The sequence below is a fragment of the Rhinatrema bivittatum genome, chromosome 1, assembly GCF_901001135.1.
Source record: "Rhinatrema bivittatum chromosome 1, aRhiBiv1.1, whole genome shotgun sequence".
Taxonomy (NCBI): Eukaryota; Metazoa; Chordata; class Amphibia; order Gymnophiona; family Rhinatrematidae; genus Rhinatrema; species Rhinatrema bivittatum.
In genome coordinates this window covers 839,098,345-839,118,506 of record NC_042615.1, presented here as the reverse complement: position 1 = coordinate 839,118,506, position 20,162 = coordinate 839,098,345, and the positions used below count along the sequence as shown (strand labels likewise).

General features: G+C 48.7%; 1 protein-coding gene across 2 annotated transcripts in view; it reads left to right on the top strand.

Moving 5' to 3' along the window:
• LOC115079764 (NACHT, LRR and PYD domains-containing protein 3-like) overlaps positions 1–20,162 on the top strand; it is a 150,489-nt gene that overhangs the window by 98,314 nt on the left and 32,013 nt on the right. For both annotated transcript variants that reach the window (XM_029583613.1, XM_029583605.1), the window contains one exon: positions 13,745–13,831. In XM_029583613.1, the coding sequence (XP_029439473.1) occupies positions 13,745–13,831 (87 nt within the window). The remainder of the gene's footprint in view (positions 1–13,744; positions 13,832–20,162) is intronic.

Genomic DNA, 20,162 nt, shown 5'->3' with positions numbered 1-20,162 from the left:
GTGAGTAAAAGAAACAGGATACATGAAGTGAGAGGTGGGGAGAGAAGGAGAGACTGGGAGAGAGAGAGAGAGGTGGGAGGTCAGGAAGAAGAGTGAGTAAAAGAAACAGGATACATGAAGTGAGAGGTGGGGAGAGAAGGAGAGACTGGGAGAGAGAGAGAGAGGTGGGAGGTCAGGAGGAAGGGAGTAAAAGAAAACAGGATACATGAAGTGAGAGGTGGGGAGAGCTGGGAAAGCTGGGAAAGCTGGGAGAGAGGGAGAGAGAGGTGGGAGGTCAGGAGGAAGAGTGAGTAAAAGAAAACAGGATACATGAAGTGAGAGGTGGGGAGAGCTGGGAAAGCTGGGAAAGCTGGGAGAGAGGGAGAGAGAGGTGGGAGGTCAGGAGTAAGAGCGAGTAAAAGAAAACAGGATACATGAAGTGAGAGGTGGGGAGAGCTGGAAAGGCTGGGAGAGAGAGAGGTGGGAGGTCAGGAGGAAGAGCGAGTAAAAGAAAACAGGATACATGAAGTGAGAGGTGGGGAGAGCTCACTACCAATGTCAGGGAATATTTCTTCATGGAGAGGGTGGTGGATGCCTGCAATGCCCTTCTGGAGGAGGTGGTGAAAGCAGTAAAGGCTTGGGATAAAACTGTGCATCCCTAAAGGCCAGAGTTGTAAATGAAGAGAAGGATGCATGGGGGTAACCAGCATGAAGCAGCAGCTACTATCCCTGACAGAAGGCCTGGGGATTACGACCCCTAACCAGTTAGCAACTGCAGCATCACTCTCCATTTCGATGGCGGGGGGGGGGGGGGGGGGGGGGGGGGGGGTAGGTGTGGAAAGGGGGGAATTGGATTCAGATGAAAGCCAATGCTGTGCCCTGAAAGTCTAAAAAATAAAAGACATTACCAGCCCCCTTCTGTGTCTCTTTTGGGCCTTTGGGGGAGTTGGAAAGGGGGTTCAGAGGGTGAGGGAGGGTGAGGGAGGGTGAGGGAGGGGAGGACCAAACTCATTGGAGCCTGGAGGGAGGGGTGAGTTGAGAAATTACTATTTAGCTGATAATTTCCTTTTCCTTAAGGTGCATAGATGGATTCAGGACGAGTGGGTTATGCACCTCTACCAGCAGATGGAGACAGAGCAAAGTGATGTCACAATATATATAGTCCTGCAGTGACATCAGCCTGCCAGTATTCTCTTCCAAAGCAACAAAAATACCTGATTAAAACAGATAATCATTTCTATACTCAACTAACAAGCAAGACTGAACTCAGGCAAGAACGTGTGCATACTAGTCTAGGAACTGGATGAACACTTACCAGTAATCCCCTGGAATACGTAGCCATTCAGGAGGACCATCACACAATAATTCAGCTGCCAAGGGTGGTAAGCTGAATCCATCTATCCACCTTAAAGAAAAGGAAATTATCAGGTAAGTAGTAATTTCTCATTTCCTAGCATGTGGATAGATGGATTCAGGACCAGTGAGATGTACACAAGCTACTCCCTAATAAGGTGGGAGGCTGCCCATGGTCCAGTCAACACCGCATTTGCAAAGGCTGTGTCCTTCCGGGTCTGCACATCCAGACCCGGACTACCTCGCCACTCAGCAAGTCGAAGGGAGACAACAATCTCACCTCCACCCATGACACTACCTGAGCTCTAGTGGAATGAACCCAACCCTGAGTAGGCAACGGCTTTTCAGCATCCACATTTGCAGCAGTGACCATCTCCTTTATCCAGTGAGCTATGGTAGCCCGCGAAGCTGGTTTGCTCTGTTTTCCTCCACCATGACAGTCAAACAGGCGATCCGTCTTTCAGAAAGATTTAGAAACCTCCAGATACCTCACAACTCTTGACATTCAATAGACACAACAGGCAATATTCTTCCACATCTCTTTCCTTATCTAAAGATAGCAAGGAAATGGACTGATTCAAGTCAAAATCTGAGACCACTTTAGGCGAGAATAAAGGAACAGTATGCAGCTGTATTGATCCGGAGTCACCCAAAGGAAAGGCTCCCGGCAAGACAAGGCCTGCAACTCGGAAATGTGACAAGCAGAACAAATTGCCACCAGAAACACTGTTTTAAAGGCCAATAATTGCATGGAAAGGCTACACAGCAGTCAAAACGTAGGGCTAACCAGGAAATCCAACACCAGTTTAAGAGTCTGCAAAGAAACCAGTAACCTCAAGAAAGGACAAAGATGTTTCATTCCCTTCAAGAAATAGGCCACATCAGGATGAGGCAATAAGGATTCACCATTCACTTGGCCCCTAAAACACATACCGTAAGTCTCTACCTATACCTTCAAGGAATTAAGGGCCAACCCTTTATTTAACCCATCCTGCAAAAATTCCAAAATGAGCAGGATCTTAACTGAACAAGGAAGAACACCTCAATCCTCACCCCAAGCCTCAAACCAAACATGCACATAGGCTAAGGAAGTGAAGAACTTTTGAGCTTGAAGCAAGGTGGCAATTACCTCAGAAGAATATCCGTGCTTCAAAAAATGAGCCTTCTCAAGATGCCATACCTTAAGAAAAAACCGCATAGGATCTTCATGAAGGATAGGCCCCTGCTGCAACAGATTCCTGGTCAGCGGAAGATGAAGGGGGGTCTCTACCATGAGTCTTCGCAGATCTGCATATCATGGTCTTCTGGGCCAATTCGGTGCCACCAGGAACACCATCCCCTGTGGCCTTTGAATTATTCTGCCCAACATGGGCCATGGGGGAAAGGCATACAGCAGCTTGTCTTAAGACCAGACCTGCACGAGAGCATCAATACCCAAGGACTTTGAGACTTTCCTGTGACTGAAGAATCAAACTTTTGCATTGCGGGAAGTCATCAGCAGGTCTAAAACAGAAAGCCCCCAGCAAACCATTATCAGCTGGAATGCCTTGTCCGACAATACCCATTCTCCTTGATCCAGGATCTCCCTGCTGAGAAAGTCTGCTCTTACATTGTCTTTTCCTGCAATGTGCGATATCAAAGTCACCCAAAGATGCATTTCCGCCCATTCCATAAGTTGGTCTATCTTTTGCGATACCTGCTGGCTCTTGGTTCCTCTCTGCCAATTGATGTACGCCATCGTCATTGCATTGTCTGACATTATTCAAACCGCTCAACCCTACAACTTGCTGCTGAACTGCACCACCTGAGCTTCCAGCTGATTGATGTTCCATTGAGACTCCTCTGTATTCCAGCGCTCTTGTGCCGTTAGCTCCTGACAGTGAGCTTCCCAACCTTGGAGGCTGTCATCTGTAATGAGTGCCAACCAGTCTGGCGATGTCAGGAAAACTCCCCTTTTTAGATGATCCGCTTGCAACCACCACTGGAGGTGAGAGCATACTTCCATCAGCAGGTGGAGTTAAATCACATAATCCTGAGACTGGGTTCCAATGAGACAGCAGGGAGCACTGAAGGGGACGCATAAGCACTCTTCCCCATGGCACCACTGCCAGGGTTGCAGCCATCAACCCAAGTACCTGTAGATAGGACTAAATTGTCGGGCGTATAGTGCACACATGAGACACCATCCTTCGAATACGAGCTTTTGGGAGAAAACCTTTGCTTTGCATCATGTCGAATCACACACCTAGATATTCCGACGACTGAGATGGCTGAAGACTGATCTTGGCTAGGTTCACCACCCATGTGAAAATGAGATGCCCGCAAATGACTGTTGACCCCTTTGAGATCCAGGATAGGATGAAAGGAGCCCTCTTTCTTGGGCACAATGAAATAAATGTAATATCAATCTGTATTTACTTGAGAAATGGCTTCTGGAATCACAGCCCTCAGACTGAGGAGCCTTGACAAAGTACATTCCAGCGCTTGCTTCTTCTGCAGGGAGTGGCAGGGAGACACCATGAACATGTCCTGAGGAACACTGTGAAATTCCAAAGCACATCCCTCTGGTATCACTTCCAGGACCTACTGGTCTGATGTGATTAGTAGAAAGTCCCTCTATCTCCTGTTCCTGGGGATGGGTCAGCAAACCTTCATTGGGAAGGTCAGGAGGTTGTACTACCAGAGCCCCCACCTCTGTCTGGGATGAAAGGACTAAGACCTTCCAAAAGGCCAATTCCACTGAAAGGTCATCCCTCTATAGGGACGAAAATGCTCAGAACCTCTGAGATGACCAAAGAGGCGCAGCAACTGCTTCTTATCTTCCAGCAACCGAGGAACTGGAGATTTACCCCACTTAATAGCCAGCTTCTCCAACTCGCTCCCAAATAAAAGCGAGCCTTTAAAAGGCAATTTTGTAAGGTTAGCCTTGGAGGTCGCATCGGCCGACCAAGTCCTCAGCCATAACTTACATCTGGCTGCTATTAGCAAAGTCACTCCTCTGGTCAAGGTGTGGACCAAATCATAGCCCACTTCTGCTAAGAAGGTGGCGGCAGGTTCCATAACTGCCCTGGAAGTCACTCCAGAGTCATCAATCTCCTGAGAGAGAAGCAAACAAGAGTGAGCCACCAGAGAATAACAGGAAGCTATCTGCAAGGTCATCGCCACTGCTTCAAAGGTTTGCTTAAGGATGGCCTCACTTCTTCTATCATGCACTTCCTTCAAGGCCGCTCCTCCCTCCACAGGGATGGTCATCCATTTAGAGACTGCACAGACAAGCACATCCACTTTCTGAGAATGCAGATGCTCTCTCGCCACTGGATCCAGGGGATAGAGGCTTTCCAAGGTCCAACCCCCTTTAAAATTTGCCTCAGTCCCATTCAAGATCAATCAATTCTTGAATGGCCTCCATAACCAGGAAAAAACAAGAGGCTTTTTGCAAATACACCAAATCGAGATTTTTCTTTGGCTCAGACATAGAATCTGCCCTGGGAACTCCCAGCATTTTCAGCATCTGGGAAATCAGGGCCAGCAATTCATCCCTATGGAAGAACCGCAATATAGTCCTATACTGTTCTATTCCTGGAGGAATTTCTCTGTTCTCCAGAGAGTCAGGACCTGCCTCATCATCAGCGTCATCCAGATTCCCGTCAGAAACATCTGCAGCTTGAGGAGTACTTCAGGGCTTAAATGTAGTATCAGAAGAGGGAGATGCCACCGCCTGAGGAACTGTCCTGACAGGATCGGATAGGGCTGAGGACAGCCCCTGAAAAAATTCTACCCAAGAAAATGCAAAACCAGGAGGCCTTTGTGCGGTGCCCACTGAGCTGCCGCCCCCTGCTGAGGAACAAGTCAAGGAATTTCCAAGGTCAGGCGTTTCTCCTGACCTTTCTTTAGCCATAACCTCATCAGGCTGGGAAGAACCAGGTTTCGTAAAATCAGAGAAAGATAATTCTCCCTGAGCCTCTAAACAGCACTGGCACAAGGATATATCAGACTGGGAGATGTCTCTGAGAGTGTGGGTGATAATAATCCTTCCTTCTCTGCCAGGCTCAGGATATATCAGACTGGGAGACATCTCTGAGAGTGGGGGTGATAATAACCCTTCCCTCTCTCCCAGGCTCAGGATATATCAGACTGGGAGATGTCTCTGAAAGTGTGGGTGATGATAATCCTTCCTTCTCTGCCAGGCTCAGGATATATCAGACTGGGAGATGTCTCTGAGAGTGTGGGTGATAATAACCCTTCCCTCTCTGCCAGGCTCAGAGGTTACAGAATGGAGATGTCTCTGCGAGTGCGGGTGATAATAACCATTCCCTCTCTCCCAGGCTCAGGATATATCAGACTGGGAGATGTCGCTGAGAGTGCGGGTGATAATAATCCTTCTCTCTCTGCCAGGCTCAGGATATATCAGACTGGGAGATGTCTCTGAGAGCGAGGGGGATGATAACCCTTCCCTCTCTGCCAGGCTCAGGATATATCAGACTGGGAGATGTCTCTGAGAGGGTGGGTGATGATAACCCTTTCCTCTCTCCCAGGCTAAGGCTATATCAGACTGGGAGATGTCTCTGAGAGCGCGGGTGATAATAACCCTTCCCTCTCTGCCAGGATCAGGATATATCAGACTGGGAGATGTCTCTGAGAGGGTGGGTGATAATAACCCTTCCCTCTCTCCGAGTATCAGACTGGGAATTGTCTCTGCGAGTGTGCGTGATAATAACCCTTCCCTCTCTCCCAGGCTCAGGATATATCAGACTGGGAGATGTCACTGTGAGTGTGGGTGATGATAACCCTTCCCTCTCTGTCAGACTCAGGATATATCAGACTGGGAGATGTCTCTGAGAGTGTGGGTGATGATAATCCTTCCCTCTCTGTCAGGCTCAGGATGTATCAGACTGGGAGATGTCTCTGATAGTGCTCGTGATAATAACCCTTCTCTCTCTGCCAGGCTCAGGATGTATCATACTGGGAGATGTCTCTGAGACTGCTCGTGATAATAATTCTTCCTTATCTGCCAGGCTCAGGATATATCAGACTGGGAGATGTCTCAGAGTGTGGGTGATAATAACCCTTTCCTCTGCCAGGCTCAGGATGTATCAGACTGGGAGATGTCTCTGAGAGTGCTCGTGATAATAACTCTTCCATCTCTCCCAGGCTCAGGATGTATCAGACTGGGAGATGTCTCTGAGAGTGCTCGTGATAATAACCCTTCCCTCTCTGTCAGGCTCAGGATGTATCAGACTGGGAGATGTCTCTGAGAGTGCTCGTGATAATAATTCTTCCTTATCTGCCAGGCTCAGGATATATCAGACTGGGAGATGTCTCAGAGTGCGGGTAATAATAACCCTTTCCTCTGCCAGGCTCAGGATGTATCAGATTGGAAGATGTCTCTGAGAGGGTGGGTGATGATAACCCTTCCCTCTCTCCCAGGCTCAGGATGTATCAGACTGGGAGATGTCTCTGAGAGTGCTCGTGATAATAACTCTTCCCTCTCTCCCAGGCTCAGGATATATCAGACTGGGAGATGTCTCTGAGAGTGCTCGTGATAATAACCCTTCCCTCTCTGCCAGGCTCAGGATATATCAGACTGGGAGATGTCTCAGAGTGCGGGTGATAATAACCCTTCCCTCTCTCCCAGGCTCAGGATATATCAGACTGGGAGATGTCTCTGAGAGTGCTCGTGATAACAACCCTTCCCTCTCTCCGAGTATCAGACTGGGAATTGTCTCTGCGAGTGTGCGTGATAATAACCCTTCCCTTTCTCCCAGGCTCAGGATGTATCAGACTGGGAGATGTCTCTGAGAGTGTGGGTGATGATAACCCTTCCCTCTCTCCCAGGCTCAGGATATATCAGACTGGGAGATGTCTCAGAGTGCGGGTGATGATAACCCTTCCCTCTCTCCCAGGCTCAGGATATATCAGACTGGGAGATGTCTCAGAGTGTGGGTGATGATAACCCTTCCCTCTCTCCCAGGCTCAGGATATATCAGACTGGGAGATGTCTCAGAGTGCGGGTGATAATAATCCTTCCCTCTCTCCCAAGCTCAGGATATATCAGACTGGGAGATGTCTCAGAGTGCGGGTGATAATAATCCTTCCCACTCTCCCAGGCTCAGGATGTATCAGACTGGGAGATGTCTCTGAGAGTGCGGGTGATAATAATCCTTCCCTCTCTCCCAGGCTCAGGATATATCAGACTGGGAGATGTCTCAGACTGCGGGTAATAATAACCCTTCCCTCTCTCCCAGGCTCAGGATATATCAGACTGGGAGATGTCTCTGAGAGTGTGGGTGATGATAACCCTTCCCTCTCTCCCAGGCTCAGGATGTATCAGACTGGGAGATGTCTCTGAGAGTGTGGGTGATGATAACCCTTCCCTCTCTCCCAGGCTCAGGATATATCAGACTGGGAGATGTCTCAGAGTGCGGGTGATGATAACCCTTCCCTCTCTCCCAGGCTCAGGATATATCAGACTGGGAGATGTCTCAGTGTGGGTGATGATAACCCTTCCCTCTCTCCCAGGCTCAGGATATATCAGACTGGGAGATGTCTCAGAGTGCGGGTGATAATAATCCTTCCCTCTCTCCCAAGCTCAGGATATATCAGACTGGGAGATGTCTCAGAGTGCGGGTGATAATAATCCTTCCCACTCTCCCAGGCTCAGGATGTATCAGACTGGGAGATGTCTCTGAGAGTGCGGGTGATAATAATCCTTCCCTCTCTCCCAGGCTCAGGATATATCAGACTGGGAGATGTCTCAGAGTGCGGGTAATAATAACCCTTCCCTCTCTCCCAGGCTCAGGATATATCAGACTGGGAGATGTCTCTGAGAGTGTGGGTGATGATAACCCTTCCCTCTCTCCCAGGCTCAGGATATATCAGACTGGGAGATGTCTCAGAGTGTGGGTGATGATAACCCTTCCCTCTCTCCCAGGCTCAGGATATATCAGACTGGGAGATGTCTCAGAGTGCGGGTGATAATAATCCTTCCCACTCTCCCAGGCTCAGGATGTATCAGACTGGGAGATGTCTCTGAGAGTGCGGGTGATAATAATCCTTCCCTCTCTCCCAGGCTCAGGATATATCAGACTGGGAGATGTCTCTGAGAGTGTGGGTGATGATAACCCTTCCCTCTCTCCCAGGCTCAGGATATATCAGACTGGGAGATGTCTCAGAGTGCGGGTGATGATAACCCTTCCCTCTCTCCCAGGCTCAGGATATATCAGACTGGGAGATGTCTCAGAGTGCGGGTGATAATAATCCTTCCCACTCTCCCAGGCTCAGGATGTATCAGACTGGGAGATGTCTCTGAGAGTGCGGGTGATAATAATCCTTCCCTCTCTCCCAGGCTCAGGATATATCAGACTGGGAGATGTCTCTGATAGTGTGGGTAATAATAACCCTTTCCTCTGCCAGGCTCAGGATGTATCAGACTGGGAGATGTCTCTGAGAGTGTGGGTGATAATAATCCTTCCCTCTCTCCCAGGCTCAGGATATATCAGACTGGGAGATGTCTCTGCGAGTGCGGGTGATAATAACTCTTCCATCTCTCCCAGGCTCAGGATGTATCAGACTGGGAGATGTCTCTGATAGTGTGGGTGATAATAATCCTTCCCTCTCTCCCAGGCTCAGGATATATCAGACTGGGAGATGTCTCAGAGTGCGGGTAATAATAACTCTTTCCTCTGCCAGGCTCAGGATGTATCAGACTGGGAGATGTCTCTGAGAGTGCTCGTGATAATAATTCTTCCTTATCTGCCAGGCTCAGGATATATCAGACTGGGAGATGTCTCAGAGTGCGGGTAATAATAACCCTTCCCTCTATGCCAGGCTCAGGATGTATCAGACTGGGAGATGTCTGTGATAGTGTGGGTGATAATAATCCTTCCCTCTCTCCCAGGCTCAGGATATATCAGACTGGGAGATGTCTCAGAGTGCGGGTAATAATAACCCTTTCCTCTGCCAGGCTCAGGATGTATCAGACTGGGAGATGTCTCTGAGAGTGCTCGTGATAATAATTCTTCCTTATCTGCCAGGCTCAGGATATATCAGACTGGGAGATGTCTCAGAGTGCGGGTAATAATATCCTTTCCTCTGCCAGGCTCAGGATGTATCAGACTGGGAGATGTCTCTGAGAGTGCTCGTGATAATAATTCTTCCTTATCTGCCAGGCTCAGGATATATCAGACTGGGAGATGTCTCAGAGTGCGGGTAATAATAACCCTTCCCTCTATGCCAGGCTCAGGATGTATCAGACTGGGAGATGTCTCTGAGAGTGCTCGTGATAATAACTCTTCCATCTCTCCCAGGCTCAGGATATTGTTATAGCTGCGGTCGCCGGGTCCTTACCTCCTCAGCGGGGTCCTGTGTTCGGCCGCAAGCCGCGGGATCCAGGGCCGGCCTGGCCGCATGGTGACGGGCTCTCCTCGTGGGAGATGCCGCCGAGCCCCACAGATGACTCCTCCCCCGTGGGGGAACACGCGCGCGCGCGAGGGGCGGGCTTTTGACGGTCCAGCACCCGGATGTGCTGAACCGCCCCCTCTCTGACGTCAGCACCGGCGGGGAATTTAAGTCGGCTTCTGTTCTTCCTGCTTTGCCTTGCAACGAGGTCACTTCTGTGGGTTAGTTGCTGTTCCAGGTGCTCCTGTTCCTGCTTGTCAGTTTCAGCGTTCCTGTCTCTGATTCCTGCTGCCTGCCTTGACCACGGATTGTCTTCTCGCTTCTGATTCCTGCTGCCTGCCTCGACCACGGATTGTCTTCTCGCTTCTGATTCCTGCTGCCTGCCTCGACCACGGATTGTCTTCTCGCTTCTGATTCCTGCTGCCTGCCTCGACCACGGATTGTCTTCTCGCTTCTGATTCCTGCTGCCTGCCTCGATCACGGATTGTCTTCTCGCTTCTGATTCCTGCTGCCTGCCTGCGACCACGGATTGTCTTCTCGCTTCTGATTCCTGCTGCCCTGCCTCGACCACGGATTGTCTTCTCGCTTCTGATTCCTGCTGCCTGCCTCGACCACGGATTGTCTTCTCGCTTCTGATTCCTGCTGCCTGCCTCGACCACGGATTGTCTTCTCGCTCCTGACTCCAGCTGCCTGCCTCGACCACGGATTGTCTCTCGCTCCTGACTCCAGCTGCCTGCATCGACCACGGATTGTCTTCTCGCTTCTGATTCTTGCTGCCTGCCTCAACCACGGATTGTCTTCTCGCTTCTGATTCCTGCTGCCTGCCTCGACCACGGATTGTCTTCTCGCTTCTGATTCTTGCTGCCTGCCTCAACCACGGATTGTCTTCTCGCTTCTGATTCCTGCTGCCTGCCTCGACCACGGATTGTCTTCTCGCTTCTGATTCTTGCTGCCTGCCTCGACCACGGATTGTCTTCTCGCTTCTGATTCCTGCTGCCTGCCTCGACCACGGATTGTCTTCTCGCTTCAGATTCCTGCTGCCTGCCTTGATCATGGTTCGTCTTCTCTCTCTCTCCTGCCTTCACTCCTGTTCCAGTTCCGGTCCGGGTTTTCTTCCACGCCAGTCTCTCTCCTAAGTCCCAGCGGTCCAGGTCCCTACGGGCTCCTCCTGGGGGGACCTCGGACTTCCAGGGTGAAGTCACCTAAGTCCTAGCGACCCGGGCGTTCACAGCTCCTCTGGGGGCGTCACGGGTTTCCAGGTGAAGATCTATCTACGGCTGTGCGTGTCTGCCTCCCGACCGCTTCCCAACGACAGTCGGCCCAAGGATCCACTTCCGGATCATAACAGGATATATCAGACTGGGAGATGTCTCTGAGAGCGTGGGTGATAATAACCCTTCCCTCTCTCCCAGGCTCAGGATATATCAGATTGGGAGATGTCTCTGAGAGCGTGGGTGATAATAACCCTTCCCTCTCTCCCAGGCTCAGGATATATCAGACTGGGAGATGTCTCTGAGAGCGTGGGTGATAATAACCCTTCCCTCTCTCCCAGGTGCAGGATATATCAGACTGGGAGATGTCTCAGAGAATGCGGGTGATAATAACCCTTCCCTCTCTCCCAGGCTCAGGATATATCAGACTGTGAGATGTCTCTGAGAGTGTGGGTGATAATAACCCTTCCCTCTCTCCCAGGCTCAGGATATATCAGACTGGGAGATGTCTCTGAGAGCGTGGGTGATAATAACCCTTCCCTCTCTGCCAGGCTCAGGATGTATCAGACTGGGAGACGTCTCTGAGAGTGCGGGTGATAATAACCCTTCCCTCTCTGCCAGGCTCAGGATATATCAGACTGGGAGATGTCTCTAAGAGTGTGGGTGATAATAACCCTTCCCTCTCTCCCAGGTGCAGGATATATCAGACTGGGAGATGTCTCAGAGAGTGCGGGTGATAATAACCCTTCCCTCTCTCCCAGGCTCAGGATATATCAGACTGGGAGATGTCTCTGAGAGCGTGGGTGATAATAACCCTTCCCTCTCTCCCAGGCTCAGGATATATCAGACTGGGAGATGTCTCTGAGAGCGTGGGTGATAATAACCCTTCCCTCTCTGCCAGGCTCAGGATGTATCAGACTGGGAGACGTCTCTGAGAGTGCGGGTGATAATAACCCTTCCCTCTCTCCCAGGCTCAGGATATATCAGACTGGGAGATGTCTCTGAGAGTGTGGGTGTTAATAACCCTTCCCTCTCTCCCAGGCTCAGGATATATCAGACTGGGAGATGTCTCTTTTAGTGTGGGTGATGATAATCATTCCCTCTCTGTCAGGCTCATGATATATCAGACTGGGAGATGTCTCTGAGAGCGTGGGTGATAATAACCCTTCCCTCTCTGCCAGGCTCAGGATATATCAGACTGGGAGATGTCTCTGAGAGTGCTCGTGATAATAACCCTTACCTCTCTGTCAGGCTCAGGATATATCAGACTGGGAGATGTCTCTGAGAGTGTGGGTGATGATAACCCTTCCCTCTCTGTCAGACTCAGGATATATCAGACTGGGAGATGTCTCTGATAGTGTGGGTGATGATAATCCTTCCCTCTCTGCCAGGCTCAGGATATATCAGACTGGGAGATGTCTCTGAGAGTGCGGGTGATAATAACCCTTCCCTCTCTGCCAGGCTCAGGATATATCAAGACTGGGGGATGTCTCTGAGAGTGCGGGTGATAATAACCCTTCCCTCTCTCCCATGCTCAGGATATATCAGACTGGGAGATGTCTCTGAGAGTGCGGGTGATAATAACCCTTCCCTCTCTGCCAGGCTCAGGATATATCAGACTGGGAGATGTCTATGAGACTGCTCGTGATAATAATCCTCCCTCTCTCCCAGGCTCAGGATATATCGGACTGGGAGATGTCTCTGATAGTGTGGGTGATGATAACCCTTCCCTCTCTCCCAGGCTCAGGATATATCAGACTGGGAGATGTCTCTGAGAGTGCTCGTGATAATAACCCTTCCCTCTCTCCCAGGCTCAGGATATATCAGACTGGGAGATGTCTCTTAGAGTGTGGGTGATAATAACCCTTCCCTCTCTCCCAGGCTCAGGATATATCAGACTTGGGAGATGTCTCTGAGAGCGAGGGGAATGATATAACCCTTCCCGTCTCTCCCAGGCTCAGGATATATCAGACTGGGAGATGTCTATGAGAGTGCTCATGATAATAACCCTTCCCCTCTCTCCCAGGCTCAGATATATCAGACTGGGAGATGTCTCTGAGAGCGAGGGGGATGATAACCCTTCCCTCCTCTCCCAGCTGCAGGATATTATCAGACTGGGAGATGGTCTATGAGAGTGCTCATGATAATTAACCCTTCCCTCTCTCCCAGGCTCAGGATATATCAGACTGGGAGATGTCTCTGAGAGCTAGGGGGATGATAACCCTTCCCTCTCTGCCAGGCTCAGGATATATCAGACTGGGAGATGTCTATGAGAGTGCTCATGATAATAACCCTTCCCTCTCTCCCAGGCTCAGGATATATCAGACTGGGAGATGTCTCTGAGAGCGAGGGGGATGATAACCCTTCCCTCTCTCCCAGGCTCAGGATATATCAGACTGGGAGATGTCTCTGAGAGCGTGGGTGATAATAACCCTTCCCTCTCTGCCAGGCTCAGGATGTATCAGGCTGGGAGTTGTCTCTGAGAGCGAGGGGGATGATAACCCTTCCCTCTCTGCCAGGCTCAGGATATATCAGACTGGGAGATGTCTCTGATAGTGCTCGTGATAATAACCCTTTCCTCTCTGCCAGGCTCAGGATGTATCAGGCTGGGAGTTGTCTCTGAGAGCGTGGGTGATAATAACCCTTCCCTCTCTCCCAGGCTCAGGATATATCAGACTGGGAGATGTCTTTGTGAGTGTGTGTGATGATAACCCTTCCCTCTCTCCCAGGCTCAGGATGTTTCAGACTGGGAGATGTCTCTGATGTTGATTATTTTAATGAATCTTCTCTTCCCTCTTTGCCAGGCTAGGAAGGAACAGGCTGGAAGATTCTGGGGTGCGGCTGTTTTCGGAGGCACTCGGAAATCCCACGTGCAAGCTGCAGAGACTTGGGTGAGTGATTCTCTCTCACATTTAGGGCCTGTCTTCTTTCCTGGTGTGGTGGGATACTAGTAATTTCATATAATGGTGAAATATTGCTTCTGGACAGAGTCTGAAGTATGTTGAAGCCAAGTGATTGCAAAATCCGTGACAACATGACAACCAGCGGAAGATCGGGTCTAACAAATCTGATAAATTTCTTAAGATCATAAGACTTTCCATTCTGGCTGAGACCAAAGCTCCATCAAGCCCAGTATCCTCACAACTCAACCTTAATAATGGTTTATGGACTTTTCCTCCAGGAACCTGTCCAAACCATTTTTAAACACAGCTACAATATCAGCCTTCACCACATCCTCTGGCAACAAAATCCAGAGCTTAATTATGCATTGAGTAAAAAATATTTTTTCCTATTTGTCATAAATGTATCATCTAGTAACTTCATTGAATGTCCCCTGGTCTTTGTACTTTTTAAAAGAGTAAACACCTGAGTAACTTATTACTCTTTCCACTCCACTCATTATTTTATAGATCTTTATCATATCCACCCTTGCCTGTCTCTTCTCCAAGCTGAACAGCCCTAACCTCTTTAGCCTTTCCTCATAGGGGAGCTGTTCCATCCCCTTTATCATTTTGGTCGCCCTTCTCTGTACCTTTTCTAATTCTGCTATATCTGTCTTGAGATGTGGTAAACACAGATGGAGGCCTCCAGTCCTTTGCATAGAGTGTCACATGTATGATTTTTTATCCGCTGGCGAGAAGTTGTACATGTGCATGCGATGCAGAGCTCCTGGCTCTCAGAACGAGTCCGATCTCTGGAGGCTAGATTGGCAGACCTGGAGGAGGAGCTGAGGCAGCAGACAGGTACATTGATGAGATCTTCAGGGACATACTAGTCAAGTCCCAAATCTAGTCTGGCAGCCCTGATGCTGCCTTGGATCAGAAAGTTCTCCCGGTTGGAGAGCATCCCCCTGATGTAGCAGGAAAGAATCCTGTAGCAAGGACCTGCTCTCCAGGTGATGCACTGTCCTTTCGCACTGAGGACAATTCTCCCAGGGCTACTGCCCAGGAGGGAAGGGTTAGGTCGGCCGTCATAGTTGGTGATTCGATTATTAGGAATGTAGATAGCTGGGTGGCTGGTGGGCGTGAGGACCGCCTGGTAACTTGCCTACCTGGTGTGAAGGTGACAGACCTCACGCGTCACCTAGATAGGATTTTAGACAGTGCTGGGAAGGAGCCGGCTGTCGTGGTACATGTGGGCACCAACGACATAGGAAAATGTGGGAGGGAGGTTCTGGAAGCCAAATTTAGGCTCTTAGGTAGAAAGCTTAAATCCAGAACCTCCAGGGTAGCATTCTCTGAAATGCTCCCTGTTCCACGCGCAGGTCACCAGAGGCAGGCAGAGCTCCGGAGTCTCAATGCGTGGATGAGACGATGGTGCAAGGAAGAGGGATTCAGTTTTGTTAGGAACTGGGGAAACTTTTGGGAAAGGGGGAGTCTCTTCCGAAGGGATGGGCTCCACCTTAACCAGGGTGGAACCAGACTGCTGGCGCTAACCTTTAAAAAGGAGATAGAGCAGTTTTTAAACTAGAACAAAGGGGAAAGCCGACAGTCGCTCAGCAGCGCATGGTTCGGAGAGAGGTATCTTTGCGGAGCAAAGTTTGAAGTTATTTATATCCTCATACCAGGTTTTTAATGTATTTACCGGGATTACCCTTGTTATGTCATTTTATTTTATTTTTTCTATACATTTCTATATAATTTTATATGCAATTTTTCCCAGTTTTGGTTCGATGCTAACTTGTTATATGTAACTTTCCCATGGTTTGGTTCGATGTAAACTGGTGTGATAAGAATCTTCGTCTTGAACGTCGGTATAGTAAAAGGAAGTAAATAAATAAATAAATACATAAATCTTGAAAGGATGCTAATGATGCATTAGAATTAGGACAACCCAGCAGAGAGGTTCCAACAATAAGAAAAGTAGTCCAATTGCCTAAAATTAAAAACTCACCTGAGCTAAAAGATTCCCATTTATCCTGTCAACTGAAAAGCAGAATGTAAATACAAACAAAAAACTCACTTTGAAATGTCTGTATGCCAATGCCAGAAGTCTAAGTAGTAAGATGGGAGAGTTAGAGTGTATAGCAGCAAATGATGAGATTGACATAATTGACATGACAGAGACTTGGTGGAAGGAGGATAACCAATGGGACAGTGCTATATCAGGGTACAAATTATATCGCAATGATAGGGAGGATCAGCTTGGTGGGGGTGTGGCACTTTATGTCCGGGAAGGTATAGAGTCCAACAGGATAAAGATCATACAAGAGACTAAATGCTCAGTAGAATCTATATGGGTAGAAACATAGAAACATAGATAGAAACATAGAAATGACGGCAGAAGAAGACCAAACGGCCCATCCAGTCTGCCCAGCAAGCTTCACACATTTTTTTCTCATACTTATCTGTTTCTCTTAGCTCTTTGGTTCTATTTCCCTTCCACCCCCACCATTAATGTAGAGAGCAGTGATGGAGCTGCATCCAAGTGAAATATCAAGCTTGATTAGTTATGGGTAGTAGGGGAAGTAACCGCCGCAATAAGCAAGCTACACCCATGCTTATTTGTTTTACCCAGACTGTGTTATTGAGCCCTTATTGGTTGTTTTTCTTCTCCCCTGCCGTTGAAGCAGTGAGCTATGCTGGATATGCGTGAAGTATCAGTTTTTCTTCTCCCCTGCCTTGAAGCAGAGAGCTATGCTGGATATGCGTGAAGTATCAGTTTTTCTTCTCCCCTGCCGTTGAAGCAGAGAGCTATCCTGGATATGCGTGAAGTATCAGTTTTTCTTCTCCCCTGCCGTTGAAGCAGAGAGCTATGCTGGATATGCGTGAAGTATCAGTTTTTCTTCTCCCCTGCTATTGAAGCAGAGAGCTATGCTGGATATGCCTGAAGTATCAGTTTTTCTTCTCCCCTGCCGTTGAAGCAGAGAGCTATGCTGGATATGCATTGAAAGTGAAGTATCAGGCTTATTTGGTTTGGGGTAGTAACCGCCGTAACAAGCCAGCTACTCCCCGCTTTGTGAGTGCGAATCCTTTTTTCTTCTCCCCTGCCGTTGAAGCAGAGAGCTATGCTGGATATGCGTGAAGTAACAGTTTTTCTTCTCCTCTGCCGTTGAAGCAGAGAGCTATGCTGGATATGCGTGAAGTATCAGTTTTTCTTCTCCCCTGCCGTTGAAGCAGAGAGCTATGCTGGATATGCGTGAAGTATCAGTTTTTCTTCTCCCCTGCCGTTGAAGCAGAGAGCTATGCTGGATATGCGTGAAGTCTCAGTTTTTCTTCTCCCCTGCCGTTGAAGCAGAGAGCTATGCTGGATATGCATGAAGTATCAGTTTTTTCTTCTCCCCTGCCGTTGAAGCAGAGAACTATGCTGGATATGCATTGAAAGTGAAGTATCAGGCTTATTTGGTTTGGGGTAGTAACCGCCGTAACAAGCCAGCTACTCCCCGCTTTGTGAGTGCGAATCCTTTTTTCTTCTCCCCTGCCGTTGAAGCAGAGAGCTATGCTGGATATGCGTGAAGTATCAGTTTTTCTTCTCCCCTGCCGTTGAAGCAGAGAGCTATGCTGGATATGCGTGAAGTATCAGTTTTTCTTCTCCCCTGCCGTTGAAGCAGAGAGCTATGCTGGATATGCATGAAGTATCAGTTTTTCTTCTCCCCTGCCGTTGAAGCAGAGAACTATGCTGGATATGCATTGAAAGTGAAGTATCAGGCTTATTTGGTTTGGGGTAGTAACCGCCGTAACAAGCCAGCTACTCCCCGCTTTGTGAGTGCGAATCCTTTTTTCTTCTCCTCTGCCGTTGAAGCAGAGAGCTATGCTGGATATGCGTGAAGTAACAGTTTTTCTTCTCCTCTGCCGTTGAAGCAGAGAGCTATGCTGGATATGCGTGAAGTATCAGTTTTTCTTCTCCCCTGCCGTTGAAACAGAGAGCTATGCTGGATATGCGTGAAGTAACAGTTTTTCTTCTCCTCTGCCGTTGAAGCAGAGAGCTATGCTGGATATGTGTGAAGTATCAGTTTTTCTTCTCCCCTGCCGTTGAAGCAGAGAGCTATGCTGGATATGCGTGAAGTATCAGTTTTTCTTCTCCCCTGCTATTGAAGCAGAGAGCTATGCTGGATATGCGTGAAGTATCAGTTTTTCTTCTCCCCTGCCGTTGAAGCAGAGAGCTATGCTGGATATGCATTGAAAGTGAAGTATCAGGCTTATTTGGTTTGGGGTAGTAACCGCCGTAACAAGCCAGCTACTCCCCGCTTTGTGAGTGCGAATCCTTTTTTCTTCTCCCCTGCCGTTGAAGCAGAGAGCTATGCTGGATATGCGTGAAGTAACAGTTTTTCTTCTCCTCTGCCATTGAAGCAGAGAGCTATGCTGGATATGCGTGAAGTATCAGTTTTTCTTCTCCCCTGCCGTTGAAGCAGAGAGCTATGCTGGATATGCGTGAAGTATCAGTTTTTCTTCTCCCCTGCCGTTGAAGCAGAGAGTTATGCTGGATATGCCTGAAGTATCAGTTTTTCTTCTCCCCTGCCGTTGAAGCAGAGAACTATGCTGGATATGCATTGAAAGTGAAGTATCAGGCTTATTTGGTTTGGGGTAGTAACCGCCGTAACAAGCCAGCTACTCCCCACTTTGTGAGTGCGAATCCTTTTTTCCACATTTCCTCTTGCTGTTGTAGCTTAGAGCGATGTTGGAGTCACATTAACCATGTGTATGTTTATTGAATAAGGGTATTATCTCCAAGCAGTAGCCGTCATTCTGGCGAGCCACCCACTCTTTATTGTCGGCCTCTTGATTTATGGATCCACAGTGTTTATCCCACGCCCCTTTGAAGTCCTTCACAGTTCTGGTCTTCACCACTTCCTTCAGAAGGGCATTCCAGGCATCCATCACCCTCTCTGTGAAGAAATACTTCCTGACATTGGTTCTGAATCTTCCTCCCTGGAGCTTCAAATCGTGACCCCTGGTTCTGCTGATTTTTTTCCTACGGAAAAGGTTTGTCGTTGTCTTTGGATCATTAAAACCTTTCAAGTATCTGAAAGACTGTATCATATCACCTCTGCTCCTCCTTTCCTCCAGGGTGTACATATTTAGATTCTTCAATCTCTCCTCATAAGTCATTTGATGAAGACCTTCCACCTTTTTGGTCGCCCTTCTCTGGACCGCCTCCATCTTGTCTGTCTCTTCGGAGATACGGTCTCCAGAACTGAACACAATACTCCAGGTGAGGTCTCACCAAGGACCTGTACAAGGGGATAATCACTTACCTTTTCTTACTCGATATTCCTCTCTCTATGCAGCCCAGCATTCTTCTGGCTTTAGCTATCGCCTTGTCACATTGTTTCGCCGACTTCAGATCATTAGACACCATCACCCCAAGGTCTCTCTCCTGCTCCGTGCACATCAGCCTTTCTCCCCCCATCGAATACAGTTCATTCGGATTTCCACTCCCCATATGCATGACTTTGCACTTCTTGGCATTGAATGTCAGCTGCCATATCTTCGACCACTCTTCCATCTTCCTTAAATCCCGTCTCATTCTCACCACTCCTTCCGGCGTGTCCACTCTGTTGCAAATCTTAGTGTCATCCGCAAAAAGACATACCTTACCTTCTATCCCTTCCGCAATGTCGCTCACAAAGATATTGAAAAGGACCGGTCCCAACACCGATCCCTGCGGTACGCCGCTTAAAACCGCTCTCTCTTCAGAGAGAGTTCCATTTACCATCACACATTGTCTTCTGTCCGTCAACCAGTTTGCAATCCAGGCCACCACCTCGGCACTCACTCCTAAGCTTCTCATTTTATTCACCAGTCTCCTGTGCGGGACAGTGTCAAAAGCTTTGCTGAAATCCAAGTAGATGACATCGAGTGCTCTTCCTTGATCCAATTCCTTGGTTACCCAGTCAAAAAAGTCAATCACATTTGTCTGACAGGATCTTCCAATGGTGAATCCATGCTGCCTCTGGTCCAGCAATTCTCCCGACTGTAGATAGTTCACTATTCTGTCTTTCAACAGTGACTCCGTTACTTTTCCCACCACCGAAGTGAGGCTAACCAGTCTGTAGTTACCAGCCTCTTCTCTGTTCCCACTCTTGTGAAGCGGGACCACCACCGCTCTCCTCCAATCATTCGGCACCACTCCCGTTTCTAGGGATCTATTGAACAGGTCACACAGCGGACCCGCCAGCACATCTCTGAGCTCCCTCAGTATTCTGGGATGAACTTCATCAGGCCCCATGGCTTTGTCCACTTTCAGTTTCACCAGCTCTTCCCATACATTTTCTACTGTAAA